Here is a 21080-nt window from a genome sequence, read left to right on the forward strand (position 1 = left end):
CGCCTACAGGAGTAAGAGGAGACGGGAGGTGCATCTTAACTAAAGAAGAAGGTTGACTGGTAGTCAGAGCTTGGAGATGCTCACTGTTACATTTTGCCAACCCAAATGTCTTCATCTTTACAGTCAGGTGAGTGTGGGATGTTATTGTGTGAGTGTGATAGATAATCTATGGGTTCTCAAGAGTGCCTCAGGGTTTGCAACATGGATCCAACGCCACACTGTTTCACCCTCGAGGGTAAAACGGCTCAAGCATTGTGGACATGAAGGAAACCCATCGTGTTATTGATGCAGCATGCAGCTACTGAACTCTACTGAAAACGCCAGAACAAAAATTACATTTGACACAAATTCAATTTGAAACAATTTTCTTTTGCATTACATTCTGTTCTTTGATACTGAGTAATCGCGAGTTCCACTAAAACATATTTTCTGTTTAATCTCTTGTTCAATTTCTCCAATATTTAATTTTTACAAACACAGCGGATATAAAAATTCAACACGTCAGGTTTTCATGATGTATAAAAATGAGATCAAGGTAAACGATTTAAGAAAATCATTTCCACCTTTAAAGTTTAACCTGCACAATTCACAGTCACTCTTCAATTCTATTTGGGTGGGGGACAATCACTGAAAAACTTACTATTACCTGGCTGCACAAATGTGCGCAGCCTTAGACTAAAATACTGTTAAATACCTCTTTTGATTTTACTACACCGTTCAGTCTTTTTGGCTAGGAGTTTGCCACAGCACTGCGTCTCTTGATTTGGCAATACTTAACAGTCTTCTTTGGAAAAGTACCACAAATCATCGTCAGGTCACCCCACAGGTTTTGATTTGGATTCAGGTCTAAGTCTTTCCAAAACTTTAATCATCAGGTGAAGACATTCTTTTGTAGAATTGGATGATTTGGGTCATTGTTGTGCTAAAGGGTGAAATTCCTCATCATTTTCATCTAGCAGCTGCTTTAAGTTTTTGTGCCAAATTGGTATCAGTATTGGAACTGCTCATATTTCCGTCCATTTTGAGTAAAACACAATGTATTTTATGGTATATTTTACAGCTTGGACATTCTTGTGTACCCTTCTCCTGACTGATACCTTTAAATCATGAGATCTCGTTAACGCTTTATAAGCTCTTTCTGGACCATGGCTTTTAATTTATGCATGTCACATTAAAAATGGACAAAGTTCTGAAGTCATTTTTCTTGGGGTCATATTTTCTCAACATCACAAATCCAGATATTTTGACAGTGCTATGAAGATGTTTTATATCCACTTTATATTCTTTTACTCACTCTAATTTCACTATGTCCTTAATTTGAGTTAGAAAATCTTCACATAGACTTAGGTTGAACAGGTTGGTGGGCTGAACAGAGGCTTCGGGCACAGTGAAGAATAAGACAGAGACAGATGAGTCCAAGTCCACTGAGCAGATTGCATGTTTAATTGGTTGAACCATTGTTTGCAACAGACATCTCCATCATTGGGAGAAGGTAACAAGTCATCGACCCGTGGCATGCTAATCACTATGAATTAGTCTGGAAAACCACATTATCACATTGAGGGTGAATGAGTAGTGCAGACTTTAATAAGCCTAACTATTTCGTATATCACCTTATCAGGGAACAAAACAAAATAAATTAAAAAAACCCCACAATTTACTGATAGTAGTCCAACCTAATAAGCTCCGATTTCTAATTTCATCTCTACCTGGGGTTAAGATCTGTCACCAAGGCAACTTGGACAATTTGCTTACATATATTCTACTGTGGCGTTACAGGAGAAAAGAAAACATATGGTAATGTCAAAAAGAGCAGATATTCTAAACAGCAGGAAAACTTGATTCTGATGCTATGCACTTGGGTGCAAGTGCAGAAGATTTTGCTTTGAAAGATTAGAGAAAAGAAAACACCATCAAGGACAACGCCAAGTAGATTAAGCTGTATAACTTCCCTTGCTGTTTGCTACTTAAAGCAACTTTTGATATGTGAGTTTATTTACGGCATCGAAAAATAGACTTCGCTGTGAAAAATGAGTTCATTTGTCCGTTCCCTGTCACAAGCCCTTGACTGTGTTACCAAGTTTGTGTGGGAAAATGTCTGCGTGTGAATGTGTGTGTATGGAGATGAATAATGGCAGCGATTATTGAGGCAGTGAAATTAGTGAGAGCATATGGCTCAGCTGAGATGATAGAAAGCCCCTCCCACAACCTGTCAGCCATCAGGGTGACACAAACACACACACAAATGTATGTGCAAAGCTATGATATGTGCACACACACAGACTCACACAGTGTGTGTGAAGGACAAACAGGTGCGGCTGACTCACTACCAGAAGGTGTGACAGGTTGAAGCACACAAGATGGATGGACAGAGGAGAAAGATAATGAACATGTTGGCTGAAGAATGACAAAAGTGAGTTATCTAACTTTAAGGTCCTGCGTCTATACAGTGGCTTTCATCGTTTTATATGGGCTTCCTCTGCCTTTATAGACAGAATATATACACATCATTTACAGCATTTCAATAATTACACTGAAATATACAATTATAGATCATTTTTCTGTCGATTAAGCAGAATGATCCAGCAAAATCTAGTGCGTTTTCAGTTCTGTGTAGCAGTACCTGATAGGGTTAAATAAATAATTTAAAAAATAAATATAACTTGTCATTGTGTGTGCGTGCTGTATGTGTGTGTACCTGTATATTTTCTGATGATACAGATCACACCAGAACATCTTGTTGGTGGACACGTCCACATCCAGGGCCACGGCATTCTTCAGTGTAGGGACCACTTGTGTGTACTCACTCTTCAGCAGGTGAATACGACGGATTTCATGACGGTTAGTGAACAGCAGGTACGGACTCTTTCCTGTTGGAAAAGGAAAGATGTTTATGTTACCATCAATGAAACCACTGGACAGAGAAGTTATACAGAACAGCTCATCTGCCCTGTAACCCACTGCTGTGACTCTAAATTAGGAACCTACCAAATATGGGCCGTTTGTACTGCTTTTGCTCTTGGTATGTCACAGGGAAATATTTGTTACCCTTGCAAAATACCTGTACGTGAAAGCTGAACTTGTGAATCTGTACTGTTATAGGCATTTGCAGCTAGACTGCTGACTAGAACCGAAAGTATGAGCACATCACTCCAGTCCTGGCCTCTCTGCATTGGCATCGTGCCTCATTTTAGAATTCAGTTTATGATTGTTTGATCAAGGCTCTTAATGGGCGGCCCCTAGCTTGTATTACCAGTCTTATTCATTTATATTCACCAATATTTCCCAGGCTCACAGACCCACTGGTGAAGGCCTCTTACTGTACATGTCTCAAGGTCATGCCTCAAGCAAAGAGGTGACAGAGCCTTTGCAGTCGTTGCTCCACAGTTTTCAAATCTACACAATCACACGAAAGCCGAAGTTCTGATAGGACTCTATGCAGTCCTCTGAAAAACTAAGTACTCTTCATGATTCAGTAGCTTGTAGAATCACCTTCGCAATAACTTGAAGCTACTGAAGAACTTTGGTTGACTGTTCACAACGTTGGTTGAGTTTTGGCAGGATGATGCATAACTCGGGTGTAGGTCTGGATGACCTTAATTGGACCTTTGCAACACCTTCATTCTTTTCTTTTTCATTCTGTTATAGATTTGCTGCTGTGTTTGACATCATTGTCTTGTAGCATGACTGAATTTGGGTAAAGCTTTAGCTGTCAGTCAGATGGCCTCATATTTGATTCTAAAATACTTTGGTATACAGCATCGTGCTTGACAGTTGGTATGAAGTGTTTGTGTTGATTATGTCGTGTTTGGTTTTTGCCAAACGTGGGGCTGTGCATTATGGCCAAACATTTCCACTTTGTTCTCATCTGTCCACAGGACATGGTTCCAGAAGTCTTGTGGTTTCCTCAGATGAACTCTGTAAAGCTAAGGTGTGTTTGCCGCTGTCTTTCTTAAGAGAAGAGGCTATCGCCACACTTGTTCAATCTTTTTGTGGCATCATGAACTGTCATGAACTTTGACATTTAACACCCTAATAGGGTTTTTTAAAGTCTGAGATGTAGCTCTTGGGGTTTTAAGCAATTTCTCTGGGCATTGCATGGCCTGACCTTAAGAGGAATTTATTGGGACGCCCATTCCTGGGAACATTGTGACATTTTGTTAACACACATACACACAAAATAGGCTGTTCTAGTGTTTCCCTTTGCTATTCTTCACCAGTCTAATAACCTACATACTGTTGTGTACAAAGATACCGTGGGTAGTGCTGAGTGTTTAGCCTTATTCCCAAAAGGGAACATAATGTAAGCCAACTGTACTCTTGTTTTGCATTTGTACTATTTAGGTCCTTAAAGCATGTATTTTTGATGATGTGAACATAAATTATGTATCCAAACAACCCCTTTAAAATAATAATGTTTCCCATCTACACACAGATTTTAGAACAACATCATATTATTGAGTGAGTTTTTCACACAATTATGCACAACAGGGAAAATGATGTATGTGGTATGATTCAGTCCACATGGAAAACACACACCCCTTTTTAAAGACTATTGTTTTGGAATAAAGATGCAAGTGTGGTGTCCTACTGTTGGAAAAAGTTACATTACTCTTGTTAGTGAAGTGACCCAACAAGAGCCATGCCACAGTCTATTTTAAGTACAACAGTGCATTGCTGGGGTTTTTTTTCAGGGGCATTCAGGATGTGGCGTTCGCTGGCACATTAGTTACCTGGTAGCGGACACACTTCAGCTGACTGAAGGTGAGGATGGCTCAAGCATTTGAATAATTCTAGGTAGGTGACAAGGTCAACTCTAGCACACAGAGATACCTTAGTTTGTGAGCATGGGAGTTGCTGTGACATCTATATTTTTGTCATCAAGCACTTTCAACCTAAAATACAAGAAATGTAGTCCTGGACTCTCACTACAGTGCAGCTAATAAGACATCAATGTTTCTTTTAATTTAGCAGCACTGGTGTGTCCTGGATTGCCACTCCCATTACATTTTCCAGCACGTTTTTTCACGTTTGTTCTCTGTCCTAGCTGTCACGTCATCTTTATTCTCCACTGTCCACAAAAATCAAAACAGCATTCAAACAAGACAAAGCCGGCCGGCAGCAACGTTCGAGCGTGCACAGACAGCACAAACTCCTACTTTCACACAGACTCAACCGTGCTTTGACAGGTTTCCTCAGCCCTGGTTTATTACAGGCCACTGCACAAGGAGAAAATATTACAGTTCTACTACTGCTAGGATCCAATCATTTTTCTCTTACTGCTGGTTTGTAATCATCAATTTCCCCTGCTGAGAGGGCGAGCGAGCGAGAAAGCGAGAGAGAGACAAAGGAACAGGCAAGCGCAAGTAAATCTGACAAATGCAGGTAAAGTCAGGGAGAAAAGATCATTAAGAGGATGTAATTAAGGAAGGACGAAGGAAAAAGCCATCAACAAAACAAGTGAAAACATGGGAAAGTGGGAAAAAAAGAGAGAAAAGTAAGAACATTTTGAAGCCTGTATAATGAGGACATGGATAACTCCGACATGTCTTTCATCAATCCCCACAGACTCACTTTTTCACGACAATATCTCTTATCCCTCATCGGTGTTGTCACAGCAATATGTCCTTCTGAAGTTTATTTTTTAAAAAAAGAAAAAAAGAAGCTGAGTCACTGTTTTCCAAAAGGCCCCAGCACTACAGATGTCATCAAAAAGTGCAAGATTATCTCTTCTACAAGATATTGCAAAGCTACAGTCAGCTATCTGAACAGCAACATGGTTCCGTAAATATATTTTAATCTGCAGTGCTCGTTCAGGGCTGCTCTGCCCCATCAGCCAATTAAGATAAAGCTGCAAAAGGATAAGTGCAGCCTGGGAAACACTGTTAGATGCTGCAGGAGCACCGATTTCCAGGTGTTTATGTTGTGAGCTTCACAAAGTAAGAGGTAAATAAAAAAAGACAGAAAGGTCAGAAATAATGGTGAGAAATTCTGCAGGCTGACAGCGATGTTTAGCTGCAGCTTTTGTGAACTGGCCAGCACTAGAGGAGGTAAATAGGATGATGGTATGTCTGGAAAAATGCACGCACGTCAAGGTCAGAAGTGCTTGTTAAGACTTGTTGTTAAGACTTACAAACCGTGCTATATAATGACGAACAGATGCGACAGCGGAGAACAGAAATGAACTTCCCATCGACAGCTGTGTCAAAAGTCATTCAACTTTCCTGTCATTCGTTAACACAAAGCCGCTTACATAACACTTCGTTAATCTTGTGGTTAAAGGCCACATGTGCTTATATTTTATATTTTATTTATATTTTATATATAAAAAATTGTCGGTGCCTGGACTTTCATGATGAGAACACTGATGTGCTTAATAGATCAGTTAAAGTAGGAGAATAAAGATGTGTAAATTTGAACCTTAATTCTGGTTTAATTTGACCAGTTTCTTTCCAGACAAACAGAATTAAATGCTAAATAACATCATAATTGAAGACAAGACACAACTTTTGATGAGTTTTGACATTATTCAGCAACATTTTTGGTCCTGTGGCAAAATCTTCTGACAATGGGGGGAAAAAGAATTTGTCCAGTCCTTTAAAACCTTTCTGAGAAGTGTGTAATCAAACTGTCAAGAAAGGTACAAATTGTTCTCAGCTCTGAGGTGAAGCCTGCAGTACACTACAGATGAGAGAGATGACGAGACACAAGTGAACGAAACAAGAGAACAGAAAAATAACACAACACTTTGGACCAAAGGCAGTTTGTAACTTTCCTCTGCATCACTGCCGCAGCCTGTCGTGCATTTATCGAGTGTACCTGTTATGTAGTCCCACAGCTGTTACACCCTTCGCCATTGTATTCATTTATATTTCTTTTAATTTCACAGACTTTAATTGAAGTATTTTAAATAGGGTTTTTTTTAATACAGCCAATAAGCCTGTGTTAATTAGTACGAAGTTAATTTTATTGTTACAACTTAGATTTGCTAATTGTAGTGAACAAGTGACAAACTCCGGAGGATAAAATATCAAATTCAATTCAGTTTTATTTATAGCTCCAGCAGAACCAGGGAGGGACAGCCGTCTGCCATGACTGGCCTAATTTGCAAGTATGCACGCATGTATGGTTCACCCCGTCAGTGTGTACATCCTGCTTTGCTGCCATTAGCTAAAAACGTGACTATCTGGTCAATTTCCTGGATTCTGCCATATAATGCTCACACACACAGAGCTGAGAAAAGAAGTCACATCATGACTCCAGCCTGAGATGTTACTTTGAATTAGCACTGCTGGTGTAACACTTGTGTATTACTCTGAAATGAATCTGCAGAGACAGAAAGCGCATTCTAGGATTATAAATGAAACGCAGTTACTGTACACCAAACACATCGTAGCGTTTTCACAATTACCTACACAGACTCAACTCACAGCAACAGCATATCTAAAAATGGACTTATATGCAACTTTAATAACCTTCAGATGATATGAGTATGACAGCTTCTGAACTTCAATATGTGCATATGATATTGGCACCGGGTTCGTTTCCTATCTCATCGCAGAACGTGACATTCCTCCTAACCAGTCAGTCGCAGGGGAATTGCATTTGTGTAGAAATCATGACGTGACTCCTCAAAATAACTACTTATGCGCTGTGTACATGTACGGTGATTTCTGTTGCTGCGCACGTGCGAGTCTAGAAATGAGTTCATAAGCAAAATGCAGCTTCATTAAATCCAAATTACCTCAGCCTCACAAAACAGGCATCCCTGTACTTATGGTCCCAACCCGATTTGTTCCTCTGAATAAACAATCCTCAACTTAAACAGGAATCCATCTAGTCACATTTCAGACTTCTTTTTTTGTCTCCTTTGGCTATGCTATGTAATGATGAACAGTATGTATACACGAGCAGAGAAATAAGTCATATACCGCGTAAGTATCTATCTCATTTCTCTTCTGCTTCTCCATGCTGCCATCTTATAAATGGCCTGGCCTCCAATAAGGATGTTTGGTCTACCTAACAGTAATAAAGATTCCCACACAGAGACACAAAGCAATCAATGCTGTTTTTTATGCCACTTAGGTTAGAAGTGAAGGTCTGTTTTCTGCTTTAAGCACTCATTATCAGACCAGTTTACCCTGTAATGACTTAACCTCAGACCGTAATTACTAATAACACTCCTTTCTCTCTCGCCGAAAAGTAATTTGCTGTGTAAGTCAATCAGTTAAAAGTTCCATTCTCAATGTATGTAAATAGAGAGTAGAAAGGAATTAACATCACCAGAACATGAGGTAATTTCTAGCCTAGAAATATAATGTATACATATTTTAAATCGTTAGCACATGTAGCAAGATAGCAGGTACCTATCCGTAAAAGTTAAAATTGAAAACTGAAATTGCATATTTAGAAGTTTGTTTGTTTTTTTGTAAAGGCAATCCCTTAATGTCTTCATATGGCTCAGATGTACGGTGGCCCTGAGAGGCAAAACAGACTGCAACTTAAGAAAACACCAGCAATAAGAAAAACGCTGCAAAGGCACACAAAACACAACAGAAATAGGAAACATGAAAACAGAAATAGGAAAAAGCTGATTTCCAAACGCACAAGAGAAGTGTTTCTGTGATCTTGCCTCCAGTATTGGGAAGTGTTTCTGGGGAGACAATACCCCGACGGACCAGTTGCAGGAACCCAAAACATGGTAGGCGTGTTTTATCATGATTCATATAATACTGATGACGGATTATTAGGCTAATAGTTAGACTAACACACTTACCTCTCATCTTTTCTTTCCTCACAAAACCAATAGATCCTCCACTTCTGTCTCCCAGCGCAGTTCTTAGCATATTTTGGTTCCTGCAACTGGTCCGTCGGGTTATTGTCTCCCCAGAAACACTTCCCTTGTGTTTTTTCCTATTTCCGTTGTGTTTTGTGTGCTTTTGCAACGTTTTTCTTACTGCTGGTGTTTTCTTAAGTTGTAGTCCGTTTGACTCTCAGGGCCACCGTACAGATGCAACTTTGCATGTTCACTTCTTTGAATATTCATGCATATATAAGAGATGCATACTAGCCACCCACGTCTGCTTCTGTGTCTCTACTCTAAATAAGTTGCAATATTGGACTAATTCGGCCATGCCTCAGCCATCCGTGTTTGAGCTGTTAACTGATTTTGGAAAATAGGAAGAAGAAGAAAAGTGAACTTTACAGTGGCAACATAGGCAACATGTTGTTCTGGTTTGTTCAGTCAGGCTAGTCACCTACTGTGTTGCCTGCTTATTTCACCGATATGTCTTCGAACACAGAAACAACACATCGTAGGGACATGCTAATAAGGTTAAAAACTTGAAAGCATGCACTGTTAACACATTCTAGACCAGGGGTCGGCAACTCCAGGCCTTGAGTAACGGTGTCCTGCAGGACTAGATGTGTCCTTAGTCAATTACAGCTGATTCAAATTGCTAAATGACCTCCTCAACATGTCTTGAAGTTCTCCAGAGGCCTGGTTATGAACTAACCATTTAATTCAGGTGTGCTGACCCAGGGTGATATCTAAAGTGCAGGACAACAGCACTTGAGGCCTGGAGTTGCCTACCCCTGTTCTAGACCGTCTGTTTCCTGTACTTCTTAAAGTAAAATATATAGAAACATTATCTGCAGGTACTTAAAGGCTTGGTAACCACAGGATTGTTATCTTTAAGGTCAGCTCTAACAGACTGAAAACTGTGCGAACTGATTAGAAGAACCCAAATTGTGCTTTCAAACAAGTCTCATGTATACCTAATGGGCTCATGTACAGTTGTGTTTTGAATAGCATTAAGGAAGACTTCTTTTCAGTTGCAAACTTGCCAAGTGCAGCTTAGAGGACAAGATTTTATTTTCATTCAAACTGCTGTTCAGTGTATTTGCTGTAGCCAACAATGGGTAGAGACCCTGCCTGTGTCCTGCATTGAGTGGGCAGACCTTTTCCCCAAATAACACCCTTCCCTTAACACTCTGGGGAGAGCAAAAGCAGCTGGCTGCAAACTTTCATTAGTGAGAGCTGCAGAAAAAAGATGGCAAATATTTATCTTTGCACAGATTGCTGTGCAAGAACTGCACACAAAGCAATACTCTCCTTTCACGGAGTGCCACTGTGTGAGAACTGCGTAGGATGTGACTGGGTAGTCGGCGCTAGAGTCGGAGCGCCGTTGCTGAATATGTGAGAGTTGGTTTCTATGTGTGATTCCTCATATGTATGTGCGACTGTATTTTGGTGGGAGCTTCCATCAATGACAGTGTGTGTATTCACTTCCAAAAATGTGTGTGTGATAAATGCCCTACCTACGGCTTTGCAGGTCTTAGAGGCAGGGTCCATCTCATAACCTTCATAGCACTCACACTTGTAATCCCCTTTGTAGTTGATGCAGATCTGACTGCAGGCATCTGGGTTCTCACATTCGTCTATGTCTGCAGAGAGAAACATGGCACATAGACATAAAGATCAAGACACACACAGTCCTATTTGTCTGGAGACTGAGACATAAAAGAGCTAATATTTTCTGTTTCTAGCATGTTAACAACCTTTCTCAGCAGGATCCTCACTTCAAAAAAAAAAGAGAGATCTTTTGTTGAGAAATTTGAATGTTGTAACACTAATATTTTTGAGAAACAGACTAACACTGTTTTAACTGGATAATAGAAATGATGTTAAACACGTTTGTATATGGAAACAGCTTAAACCAAATAAATTAGGAAAAATGGAAAATCTGACATTTCTGAACGCATTCAGGGTCATATTTAAAGCTACAGGTCAAGGTCCTCCAAGGTCAGCGTAACCAGAATCTGGGGACAAAGGGGATGAACCTCCCAATACTGGAGGCAAGATCACTGAAGTAGTTAAACAACTCCATGGTGGAAGGTCCCCAGGGTGGATGAGACTGGACTCGAGTTTGTAAGCCTCTGGATGTTCTGAACTGTTTCAACTGACATACCTCTGCAAAATTGGATAGAACTTGGGGAGAGTGCCTCTAGACTGCCCTCTAGGATGGTGGTTCCCCTCTTCAAGAAAGGGCACCAGAGGGTATGTTACAACTTCAGGGGGATCCGATTTTCTCAGCCTACCTAGGATGGTCTGTGCTGGGATACTGGAGAGGAGAGTCCATCCAGTAGTCGGCCCCTAACTTAAGGAGAAACAATGCAGCTTTTGTCCTGGTTGTGGAACACGGGACAAGCTCTGCATCCCATTAAGCATATTTAAGGGGACGTGGGATTTTGCTCAACTATTGTCTTATTAACTTAGAGAGGGCATTCAATGGCATTGCTTGCTGTGTCCGCAGGGGCTGCTTCTGGAGTATGTGGTATTAGCCCCTTTGTTAAGGGCTATCTGGTCCCTGTACAACTGTAATGAGAGCTTGAGTCACATAGCTAGCAGTAAGTTGAACTGATTCTCGGTTTCTAGAGCTGAACTTTGTTTCCGCATCATTTCACAAGCCATTTACAAGCAAAATAATCAGAAACCAAATGCTAACAATTCCAAAACTCCCATTTTCAGCGATCCCGGACAAGCCCCCTCTTGGTCCCCTAAAAAGGTCCAGTGGTTGAGGGAAAGTAACAAAGGTGTCCGGGTTGAAAAAAGGAGGCAGAGAGGCAAAATGATTACATTAACAGATTTTATTAATGTTTCTATTAATAACTAAACTAAAAGAGACAGACCAGCCACTATTACCTTTTGAAGAAAGAAAACAACAAAACTCAGGTGATCATCACTAAACTAAAAATAAGTCAAAGGGGGTTAGTACCAAAACACACTCCTCTCCACAGAGTAGGAGCAATAGACCACCATACTCACAGCTCACCAGCAACAACCCAACAAAGCTCTCTCTGGCCCTAGAGCTCAATTTTCTCTGGATTTAAGCATTCTTAATTGCTGATGGGAGTCAGCCGTACAAAAACGGTGGCACCAAAGGCAGGAGATATGGCAGGACACATCCAAACAAGAACGATTTCAGGAGGAGGTCCTGCTAGGGCTGTAACAATGGGTGTGCGGACCCATTAGGTAATCAGTGAAAATGTAATTAGTACTGAATAGGGAGTAGCAGTTTTTGTGAACTGATGTTTTGTTGTTTTGTTCTTCTGTACATCATTTATCTGTTTTTTATGGTGGAACACTTTCTGATCATCAGCATCCCAACATTTTACAAATGCCTCATCTTACATTCTGGACCTGGCAACCTCGCTAAGGAGACTGGTTGTTAAAATAACTTATTCATGCTCCCAAATCCAGAATGTCTGCATGCAATTAATAACTTGCAACATGCATAAAAGACAAGCTTTAGATGAGGCAGTTTACTCCAGAGTGCTAACCCCATTTTTTGCATTTAAGTTAGTTATCATACTAGATTTTTGTCTCAACCGGGTAAAGCAAATGCAACTAATCTTAAACAGCAGTGTTTAATGAATCATGTTAATGTTTTCCTTGGACCTGAAAATGGCCATAGTTAAAAGTACCCTCGAACAAAACAACCACAGAATAGCACAGATAAAGTTCAGCTGATTAATGTCACTGCCCTTTGGTCGTGCTTCTCTGGACCAAGGTATGAGGAGCTCTGCTGCACTTTTTTTTCTCTTTACCTCCACACGTCTTTTTATCCAGGAGTTTGTAGCCAGAGGGGCAGTCACACTCATAACCAATTCTCTGGTCCTTGCAGATGTGGGAGCAGCCACCGTTGTTGTCTGCACACTCATTCAGGCCTGCAGAGACAGAGTGGCAGCAGAGGAAAGGGCAGGGATGGCAGAGAGGAAACAGTGAAAAATAAAACAAAGAGTTGAGTATTGTTCCAATAAATTCCAGCAGGTTTTTAGACAGAATAACTTTGGCAACACAAGAACAAGATGGACAGGAAGACAATCCCACAGGTTGGTCTGTATGGACAGTTTAAATCATCCTGCCAGTAAAGATATTTTTGTCCTGTCTGTATACATCAACAATTCAAGTTTGTGTGTGATTCTTGTGTGCTCTACTACCGGTAGTCTTAGCTAGTAGTTCCTGGAACGGATCCATTTTCCAACAGGAACCTTTGCTTATCCCAGGTGCTACTGCACTATATTGCCTATTGTAACACAAGCACGTGCTCTCCTTCATCCTCTAATCCAATTCTCTCCATTTCCTCTGGTTTTTTTTCCTTTTAACAGAACATATTGGACTGAGTCATCCTTCCTTTCCCTTTTGTATCAGTTTCTGTGCCTCCATTTATCCCTTTTTTTCTTTCAACTACCCTCCAGGGAGTGAAGAGGGATCTCTGCAGAAAGCTAAAGCTGGTACTTCATTACCGGTTTACATTAAAGATTTAAGCTTCAAGGCTACAGGTACTGCTGTGAGACTAAGACACTACTAGAGATAGAAAAAGAGAGGCAGCAAGACATTAAGGGAGACTCACAGGAAGAGGAAAAGAGTAGTATGGACTTTCACAGATTTGCATTTAATCAAAATTAGACTGGTAATTTATAGTAGAACGGAACAGCAACTGAGTATCAGCCTTATTTTAAACTAAAATAAGGCAAAAACATGAAAACCTGCTTAAAGCAGTTTAAGCAGGTTGTAGCAGAAGCACTAGAAAACAAAAAACAAAGTATGTGGACACTCATATCCATATTTCTATTCTCTTGTAATGTTGTATAGTTTGTACTGAGGTTTAGTTAAAATCTTTGAAAATCACATAAACTATAATGACTATAGCATGGGTAAAACATGCAGGTGGCTGGCAGGAGGTTCTTTTCAGATACCAATAAACTCTTTCTAACATCTTAATTCTAGCGCCAGACAGACACTGAACTGTATGAGATGATGTCTGCAGCAATGTTGGAGTAAAATTCTTATATTTCTGTGTCTATACACATCGATTTATGGATCAATTTGTGGATCGATGTACATAGACACACATATACACAGAATGAGTGAGTAAGATTCAGAGTTTTACTAAATACCAAAAATAATCCGGCAATGTCATTCACAAATAAGATAAAGCTATATTACTGCTAATAAGTGATATTACTGTGTAGGCTCGGCTTAACTCAGCGCCATCTTCTTGGCTGTGATGTGTGCTAACTTCCAGTTCACAGATCATCATATTTAATTCTTATCATGGGAATCATGGCAGATTCTTCTCTCACCCCAACCGGTCGCGGCGGATGGCCGCCCCTCCCTGAGCCAGGTTCTGCCGGAGGTTTCTTCCAGTTTTCCTTCCCACTGTCGCCAAAGTGCTTGCTCGTAAGGGGTCATATGACTGTTGGGTTTTTATCTGTATGTATTATTTGTAGGGTCTACCTTACAATATAAAGCCTTGACTGTTGCTGTGATTTTGCGCCGTAAAAATAAAATCGAATTGAATATATCCATCAGCTGTGAGGTTAGAGGAGGATGCAAAGGCAGTGCGCACACATATAATTTTATACTGACACAACAGATGCCAGCCCACTCCAATTCAGAGAGGCTATGGGTCAAGTGCAGCGTCTCTTAATAACCTCAGACACTTTAACGTGTACATAAAGTAAAATCTCAGGCTTCAATTCCCTTTGTTTCATTAATTTGATACGATTCTATTAATAAGTATACTTTTCTCAGCCGCTTACATCTGATTGCGGATGAACTGCACTGCTTGTGGTGTCAAATGTGTGACCAAAGCTGAGGAAGCAGTAATTATCTGTGCTGTTTGGATAATCTCTGTGGATAATCTACGTTATGGGTAACGTAGTCGTGTCACGCTCTCTCGGCTAAGATCGCACCGGAGGGCAGAGTCGTTTGGGTCTTTCATCATAACAAGGTAGTTGAGAAATATCCTGATTTACTCAGCCTTGATCAAATGAATCTCCTTTACATAGAGAAGAGTGACCACCCACATTTGAACAAGCTAATGTTCTCACATTAATGTGTGTGTGTGTAAAGAAACACGAAGAATCTTACCACACTCCACAGGTTCATCTGACCAGTCCTTGCAGTCTTTCACGTTATCGCACACCTTGCTGCTGTCGATACACTCCCCGTTCTTACAGCGGAACTTTTTGGGCCCGTCGCATTTTGTAACTGTAGTGAAGACATCAGATGACTTAAAAGCCTAGACTCTTAGCAAGTGTTTTAATCACATTGAGCACCAAATTAGTGTTTGGCAACACAATAATTCAACCCTACTGTGATGAAAGCCTCTGGCACGTCAGATTTTGTAGAGTACAAGATTCTAATGCAGATACAGTAAATGTCAGCAAAGCAATGCTGTCGATGTTTCTTGTGGTCTGTGGAGATAATTAGCCCAAAGGTTGACTCTTTTGACTCTCAGTGAGAAGCTTTAGGCAAAGCTTGATCATTAAATTGCTTAGTTCTATAAATAAGACAGGCTACAGGGAGTTAAGTGGAGGTTAACAAATGTTTGTCGCTATTCTAATTAGGGAAGCTTACTGAGAAAGACATATCATATGTATGGTAACTAATAGTAAACACAAGCTCAAAAAAAGAGAAAGGCTTCATGGATAACATATGCATTATACGGTTTGAACTACAGATGAGCCAGAGGCAGCTGAGCTCCCATCAAAGAAGCCCTTTAACTCTCTTGAAAGTAGAAGCTAAATAAAATGTAGAAGAGTAGCAGATGTGACATCCAGTGCCTATTAAATGCACGAAGCAACTCAGCTGCTACATATCTGTTCTGTGCAAGTTATACGCAGCTGAGTTGTTACAGTAAATAAAAATATCGCTGTAGCTTCTTTGCAATTCTTTGAATCATCACCTCCGTCTTCGACCACTCAGGAGATTTAAGTGGAGGGAACACAGGGGAGATTTAAGGCAGTGGAGATTCACAGCCTCTTATCCTCCCATGCCTCTAAGCCTATCTTTTGGTGGACATTTTTCTGATTAAAGTTTCTCATGGGGCCGAACTCACCAGAGAGGCCAACTGTGCTACTCTTCGTTATAGCTCCTGTGAAGCTAGTTCAAAGTATTAAAGTTGTAATTGGCCACTTTTTTTTTTGAGTAAATGAAGTTAAAGAAAGGAGGCAGAAGCGAGAAGCAGAAGTCCTGAAAACATAAACTGAAACTTTAAATAAAATCTGGAATTTTGACTCTGCATTTAGAAGAAAAGCCAACATTATTGGGAGGAAAACAAAATAGAACAATATGTTCTTCTAATAATAATCGGGATGTTTGCTTGTTTCATGGCCGTCCTCCTTTTCCGTACTCGCGAGACGCTTACCGTTGACACAACCTGCTTCATCACTGTAGTCCGGACAGTCGTGAACTTTATTACACTGCTTGGTGCCGTGAATACAGGAGCCATCGCCACACTGGAACTCATCAGGTCTGCACGTAAGCAGTGCTGAGGAACACAAAACACACAGAGTTAAGAATTAGCTGAGTATTCCCATTAGTCTAATCCACAAAAAGACAATGATAAAGTTCCACAATGAAAATTCAGAGCATTTTAAATTGTTCACAAAGTCAAATTCAGCCCTTTTCCTCTCAAATTGCATTCCAGTATTCAGCTCTAATCTATCATACGCACCTCTTGATAGGGCATAAATCCTCATAAACTGCTATGCCGAAAAGAAAAGCATTCATGTATTCATCCAGCATCTGAAGCAAACCCACATCTAGTGACCTATTGAGAAGGTGTGTGCATGTAAATGTGCATATAGACATTTGTGCTTGCTCTAACGTGGAGGGATGGTTTATTTAACTCATTTGTCTTTTTAACTGGCTATTTAATTATTCATGTGTTGTGTTTTGGACTGGCTCCGCCAACGGAGCAGAGGCAGACATGATCAATGACTGTGGAGCCGATAAAAAACACACGGCAGACAATCTTCGCATCAGGAAATATGGTATTCACACAGCCACACACAACGGTTTGGGCACATTTGGGTTTTCGGGCTCACAGAGGCATTATTAAATGAGCAAAATTAAATGCAAGCTTGCAGCAGGACATGTGAATGCCAGGAAAAGGGGACGCTGAGACATACTTTGAAACACTCAGACAAAAAATAAATAAAATAAAGACAAACAGATGTTCATGCTAAAGCCTGGACCATCGCAAAAATGTGCCGATTCCTTCATCCAAATTATTGGGATGTTAGCTCAGCTAATAATGATAAATCCCCGGGATGAATAGTTATAATAATGGATTGCCATCTGCGGAAACGTTGACAGGACGGAAAGAAGGAAAGTTGCGATACGATGTGACCATTTCTCATTTCCATTAACCTTCTGTCACTCTGCTCACAGTCGCTTGTCGCTTGAGCAGAGCCTGATGGAAACGAGGCGAACGAGGAAAGAACAAACTGGAGGTATAGTATGCAGTTATTGTCACAATCCTCATTTACACTGAAACGGTGCTAAGCTGTCTTCTATGTTCTCGTTTAAATTGCCATCCCTCCATTCTCTTCTGCTTAACCTTATCACGGTCGCTGTGGGGGCTTCAGCCTATCCCAGCTATCACGGGGTGAGATGCAGGGTACACCCAGGACAGATTCCCTTTTTTTTTTTTGGTTAATAGAGAGATTTTTGGTCTATTTTTAAATGTTTTTTAGGCAGTTAGCAACCGTTTGAAATGTTTTGGAAAAGATATCAGTTGGTAGCAAGGATATTTACGTTAATTATTTTAGGAAAATAGTCTGTTTTAATAAAATATACTCTAAGCTGTCGGCTGTTCTGTTTACATGTTTAGTGAATTTTATTTTCAGCTTCCAATTCTCCAAGCTAGCAGTTAATAACTCAGTGAATAATGCATTGAACTTCCAAACAAAGCCGGTGTTAGCATTAGCTAATCAAGTCAAAGCTCTCATTAAAACATGCTCAGGTCCAGTCAAAGAGACTAAAGTGGGTCTGATTGAAACACCAATATCAAGGTCATAGTTCTCAAACCAATACATGACATATCATCGTCCATGTTTGACTTTTATTTACATTTATGGCTGAGACAAGTCATGATTATACTCCGCTGTGGAGACATGAAGGGTCATTTCCTGTTATATATATTTCCTTTAGGTCTTTTGTGGTGCATGCATAGTTGGTGCACACTCGTGTCAATTCTCCACAGACAACTCTGCACAATAACACGCACAGGCAGGCACACGGGCATCCTCAAAGATCGATGCTCAAAGTCTGATAATGAAATTTGTGTCATTCAGACCTGAGTGGATTTTAGCATACCTGCAGAAAGCAGATTCGAGGCTTTAGAGTGACGTTTCGACCATGTCACAGATTTAGACATTGTTGTCAAAATATAACCACATAAAAGTGACCAATCGTGTAGTGCTTACCTACATAATTATTCCAATCTCGTAAAAGACGACTCCACAGACCCATGTAATTCTGTCTGGAGTGCAGCAGCCATTAATTTAAGGATAAGGAGGGTGTGTACTGTGATAAAGGGCAAGCCGTGATCTAAACACTGAAACAACATGTACTCTGTGATTTCTGCTTTATTTTTTGTACTAACACCTTATTATTGTGGGTGCATGTGTGTGTTAGAGCTTGCACCTGGCTGCGCGTGCGGCTGCGCACTGTGCTTGTATCATGTCTTATGTGTGAAGTTGCTGTCATCTCTCTAAGTGGTGTGTGGGCATGTGAAGAGGAGACCACATGGGGGTCACGCTTGATGAAGGACCTTCACCTTACACAGGCTCAGATGGGTTTGTCTCTTCTTGCACAGGTCACATGGTTGCATGGCAACACATTTGTGGATCGTCACGATAAAATTAGAATTGATCTTCCTTTAGTCATTTGGTGACACATTTGTCACACAGTCTTTGTTCAGAGCAGAGCCGGTCTTCAAAGCATAGTCCTCCAGTACATTTAAGCTGCTGCTCTACAAAACAACTGATTACTTTTTGGTATCCATCCGTAACTTTCATTAAAGGCGATAGTTGGCATTAGCTTCAAGTAAAGATAAATGACACAATATCCAAAAGTACTAATACAAACCATTCATCCTAATTTCTAAAATTAATAAAACTGGATTCTTTAGGCTGATCAGTTACTTCACTACCACTCTCCTCAGACTGATCAGAGTTGAATTGTGCCCGTTGTTATGGAATAATCAAAGATAATTAAAAAAGATGTTTTGATTAAGGAGCATGCCAGTGGTGTGACTCGTTCCTATGTTTTCTAATTGCTTTGAACAACAATAAAGCGAACGGCACAGGGGGAGCACATGGTGGCAAAAAGAAAAAAGCTGACTTACGACAGTTTGCTTCATCTGATTTATCCTTGCAGTCGGGGTCGCCGTCACACTTCCAGTTCAAATGGACACACTCGCCGCTCCCGCACTGGAACTCGCTCACCAGACAGCGGGGTTTCTGGGGCTCCGTCCTCCGGCTGCAGCGCTCCATGGACTCGTCTGACTTGTCCTTGCAGTCGGGGTCGCCGTCACAGCTCCACAGGGCGGGGATGCACTCCGAGTCGTTGCAGCGGAATTCATGCTGCCCACAGGTGGGAGCCGAACATTTCTCCTCATCGCTGGCGTCCCCGCAGTCGTCGTCTCCGTCACACACAAAGATCGGTGCCACACATTTCCCGTTACGACACTGGAAGTCTTTGGAGGGGCAGGCCTTGCCATCTGCAGGAGGAAAAGTACATTAAATTATAATTGTATATGTATTTTATTTAATTCTCATTGATTATTATAACCTGTAATATTTAGCAAATTAATATCAGTCTAATAATTACAGAATATCTTTAGTAAATAGCCATTTTTCAAGTCATTAAGAAACATCCATTCAGAGTGGGAGTAGATCAGGGGAAATACGAGTTAAAGGACGGCTATAGTTCAACTTATCTCTGCATTTAATCAAACCCAATCAGAGGTGGGAATATGCACACCAATATGTCTTTTTACGCCTTCTCAACAGATGGTAGTAATGTTAATGTTAAAATTTAGAGTTAACAAGAAGAGAGTCGTTCCACAGTTTCCTTTTTAGCCCTGGAGCTTTTAGTGATTGGCAAGAATAAAAGGAAAGATTGATCAAACTGTCGACAGTTGCGTGGCGCTGAAGAATACCAGCACAGCTTCCTTGAAAGTCTGACAAGACAAAATGCGGCAGGTGCAAGAACAAAGCGAAGGGATAAAGAACCAGGAAGAAAACATAAACTTGCCCTGTAGAAAAAGTATAAATGATGAAATATTTAAAAAACGTAAACACCACCTCAAGAGACTCCAAATACTTTCAACATATAAAGATGCTGCTGACCATGTATGGGACGAGGTCGAGGGCAGCAGAAGTCCAGCGTATATGGATGGCTGTATGATGAGCACAGCTGTAGAAATGTCACTCCTAGAGTGTGTGTGTGTTTATACATGTGTGTGAATGTTTGGACAGAAACACCTGTCAGGAATGAATATTCATGTCCATGTCTGCATTTAGATTTTTTCCAGGCTGGTAACTAAAGACCTGCGACGAAAAGTATGATGCCATTTCAGCTTTTAATGTGTTGTATTTCAGTGTGGATGTGGTTGTTCTGTTGGTGTTGTTTTATATTACATTATAATTATATCAAATTCCAGACAGGGTGGACAAATCAATTTGAATCATATAATCTCCTCAAAAAAAGGGGGGGGGGGAAATCAAAACAAACCACTTCACTGATGCAACGCTCCTCTCTGGGCGACCGGCATAACTTCTTCATTTTCTCTCTCTCTTTTTTTTTTACCAACCCACACAGTACGCCAAAGGGACTCATTATGATAATAGGCTATCGGATTCCCTGTTAGCTATTACTACTAGCATGCTAATCATCCCCACTCAGATCTAAGTAATTAACATGAGCACAAAAACAACATAAGCAGTACCCCAGCAGAAAGTACGGTTGCGCAAGATGCATAAAGTTACAAACGGACTGTTTTCAAACTTTCTGCATCAACAGCGAGACACACTTTCTTTATGAACATTTCAAACAGATTTTGCTAGATCCCCGAGGACGATTATGTGTTTCTAGTTAGATTAAACACCTTTTATGCTCTAAAGAGTCCATCATTATAGCAGAAGGCTTGGTCAGCCAGGTGTGTGGGATATAAACAGCAAGGCTGGGATAAGAAGCTTGTTAGTATGGTTCCCACTGG

The 21080-nt window shown here is 40.6% G+C and overlaps 1 protein-coding gene across 7 annotated transcripts in view; it reads right to left on the minus strand.

Moving 5' to 3' along the window:
- lrp8 (low density lipoprotein receptor-related protein 8, apolipoprotein e receptor) overlaps nucleotides 1-21080 on the minus strand; it is a 180806-nt gene that overhangs the window by 29413 nt on the left and 130313 nt on the right. For all 7 annotated transcript variants that reach the window (XM_085437756.1, XM_085437755.1, XM_085437754.1 and 4 more), the window contains exons 5-10: nucleotides 19206-19580; nucleotides 16218-16340; nucleotides 14939-15058; nucleotides 12610-12729; nucleotides 10321-10446; nucleotides 2699-2870 (exon numbers count right to left, since the gene is read on the minus strand). In XM_085437756.1, the coding sequence (XP_085293882.1) occupies nucleotides 2699-2870; nucleotides 10321-10446; nucleotides 12610-12729; nucleotides 14939-15058; nucleotides 16218-16340; nucleotides 19206-19580 (1036 nt within the window). The remainder of the gene's footprint in view (nucleotides 1-2698; nucleotides 2871-10320; nucleotides 10447-12609; nucleotides 12730-14938; nucleotides 15059-16217; nucleotides 16341-19205; nucleotides 19581-21080) is intronic.

This window comes from Copadichromis virginalis, linkage group LG17, assembly GCF_057382275.1.
Source record: "Copadichromis virginalis isolate Kocher_CV1m ecotype Utaka linkage group LG17, C_Virginalis_male_GT1.1, whole genome shotgun sequence".
NCBI classification, from domain to species: Eukaryota; Metazoa; Chordata; class Actinopteri; order Cichliformes; family Cichlidae; genus Copadichromis; species Copadichromis virginalis.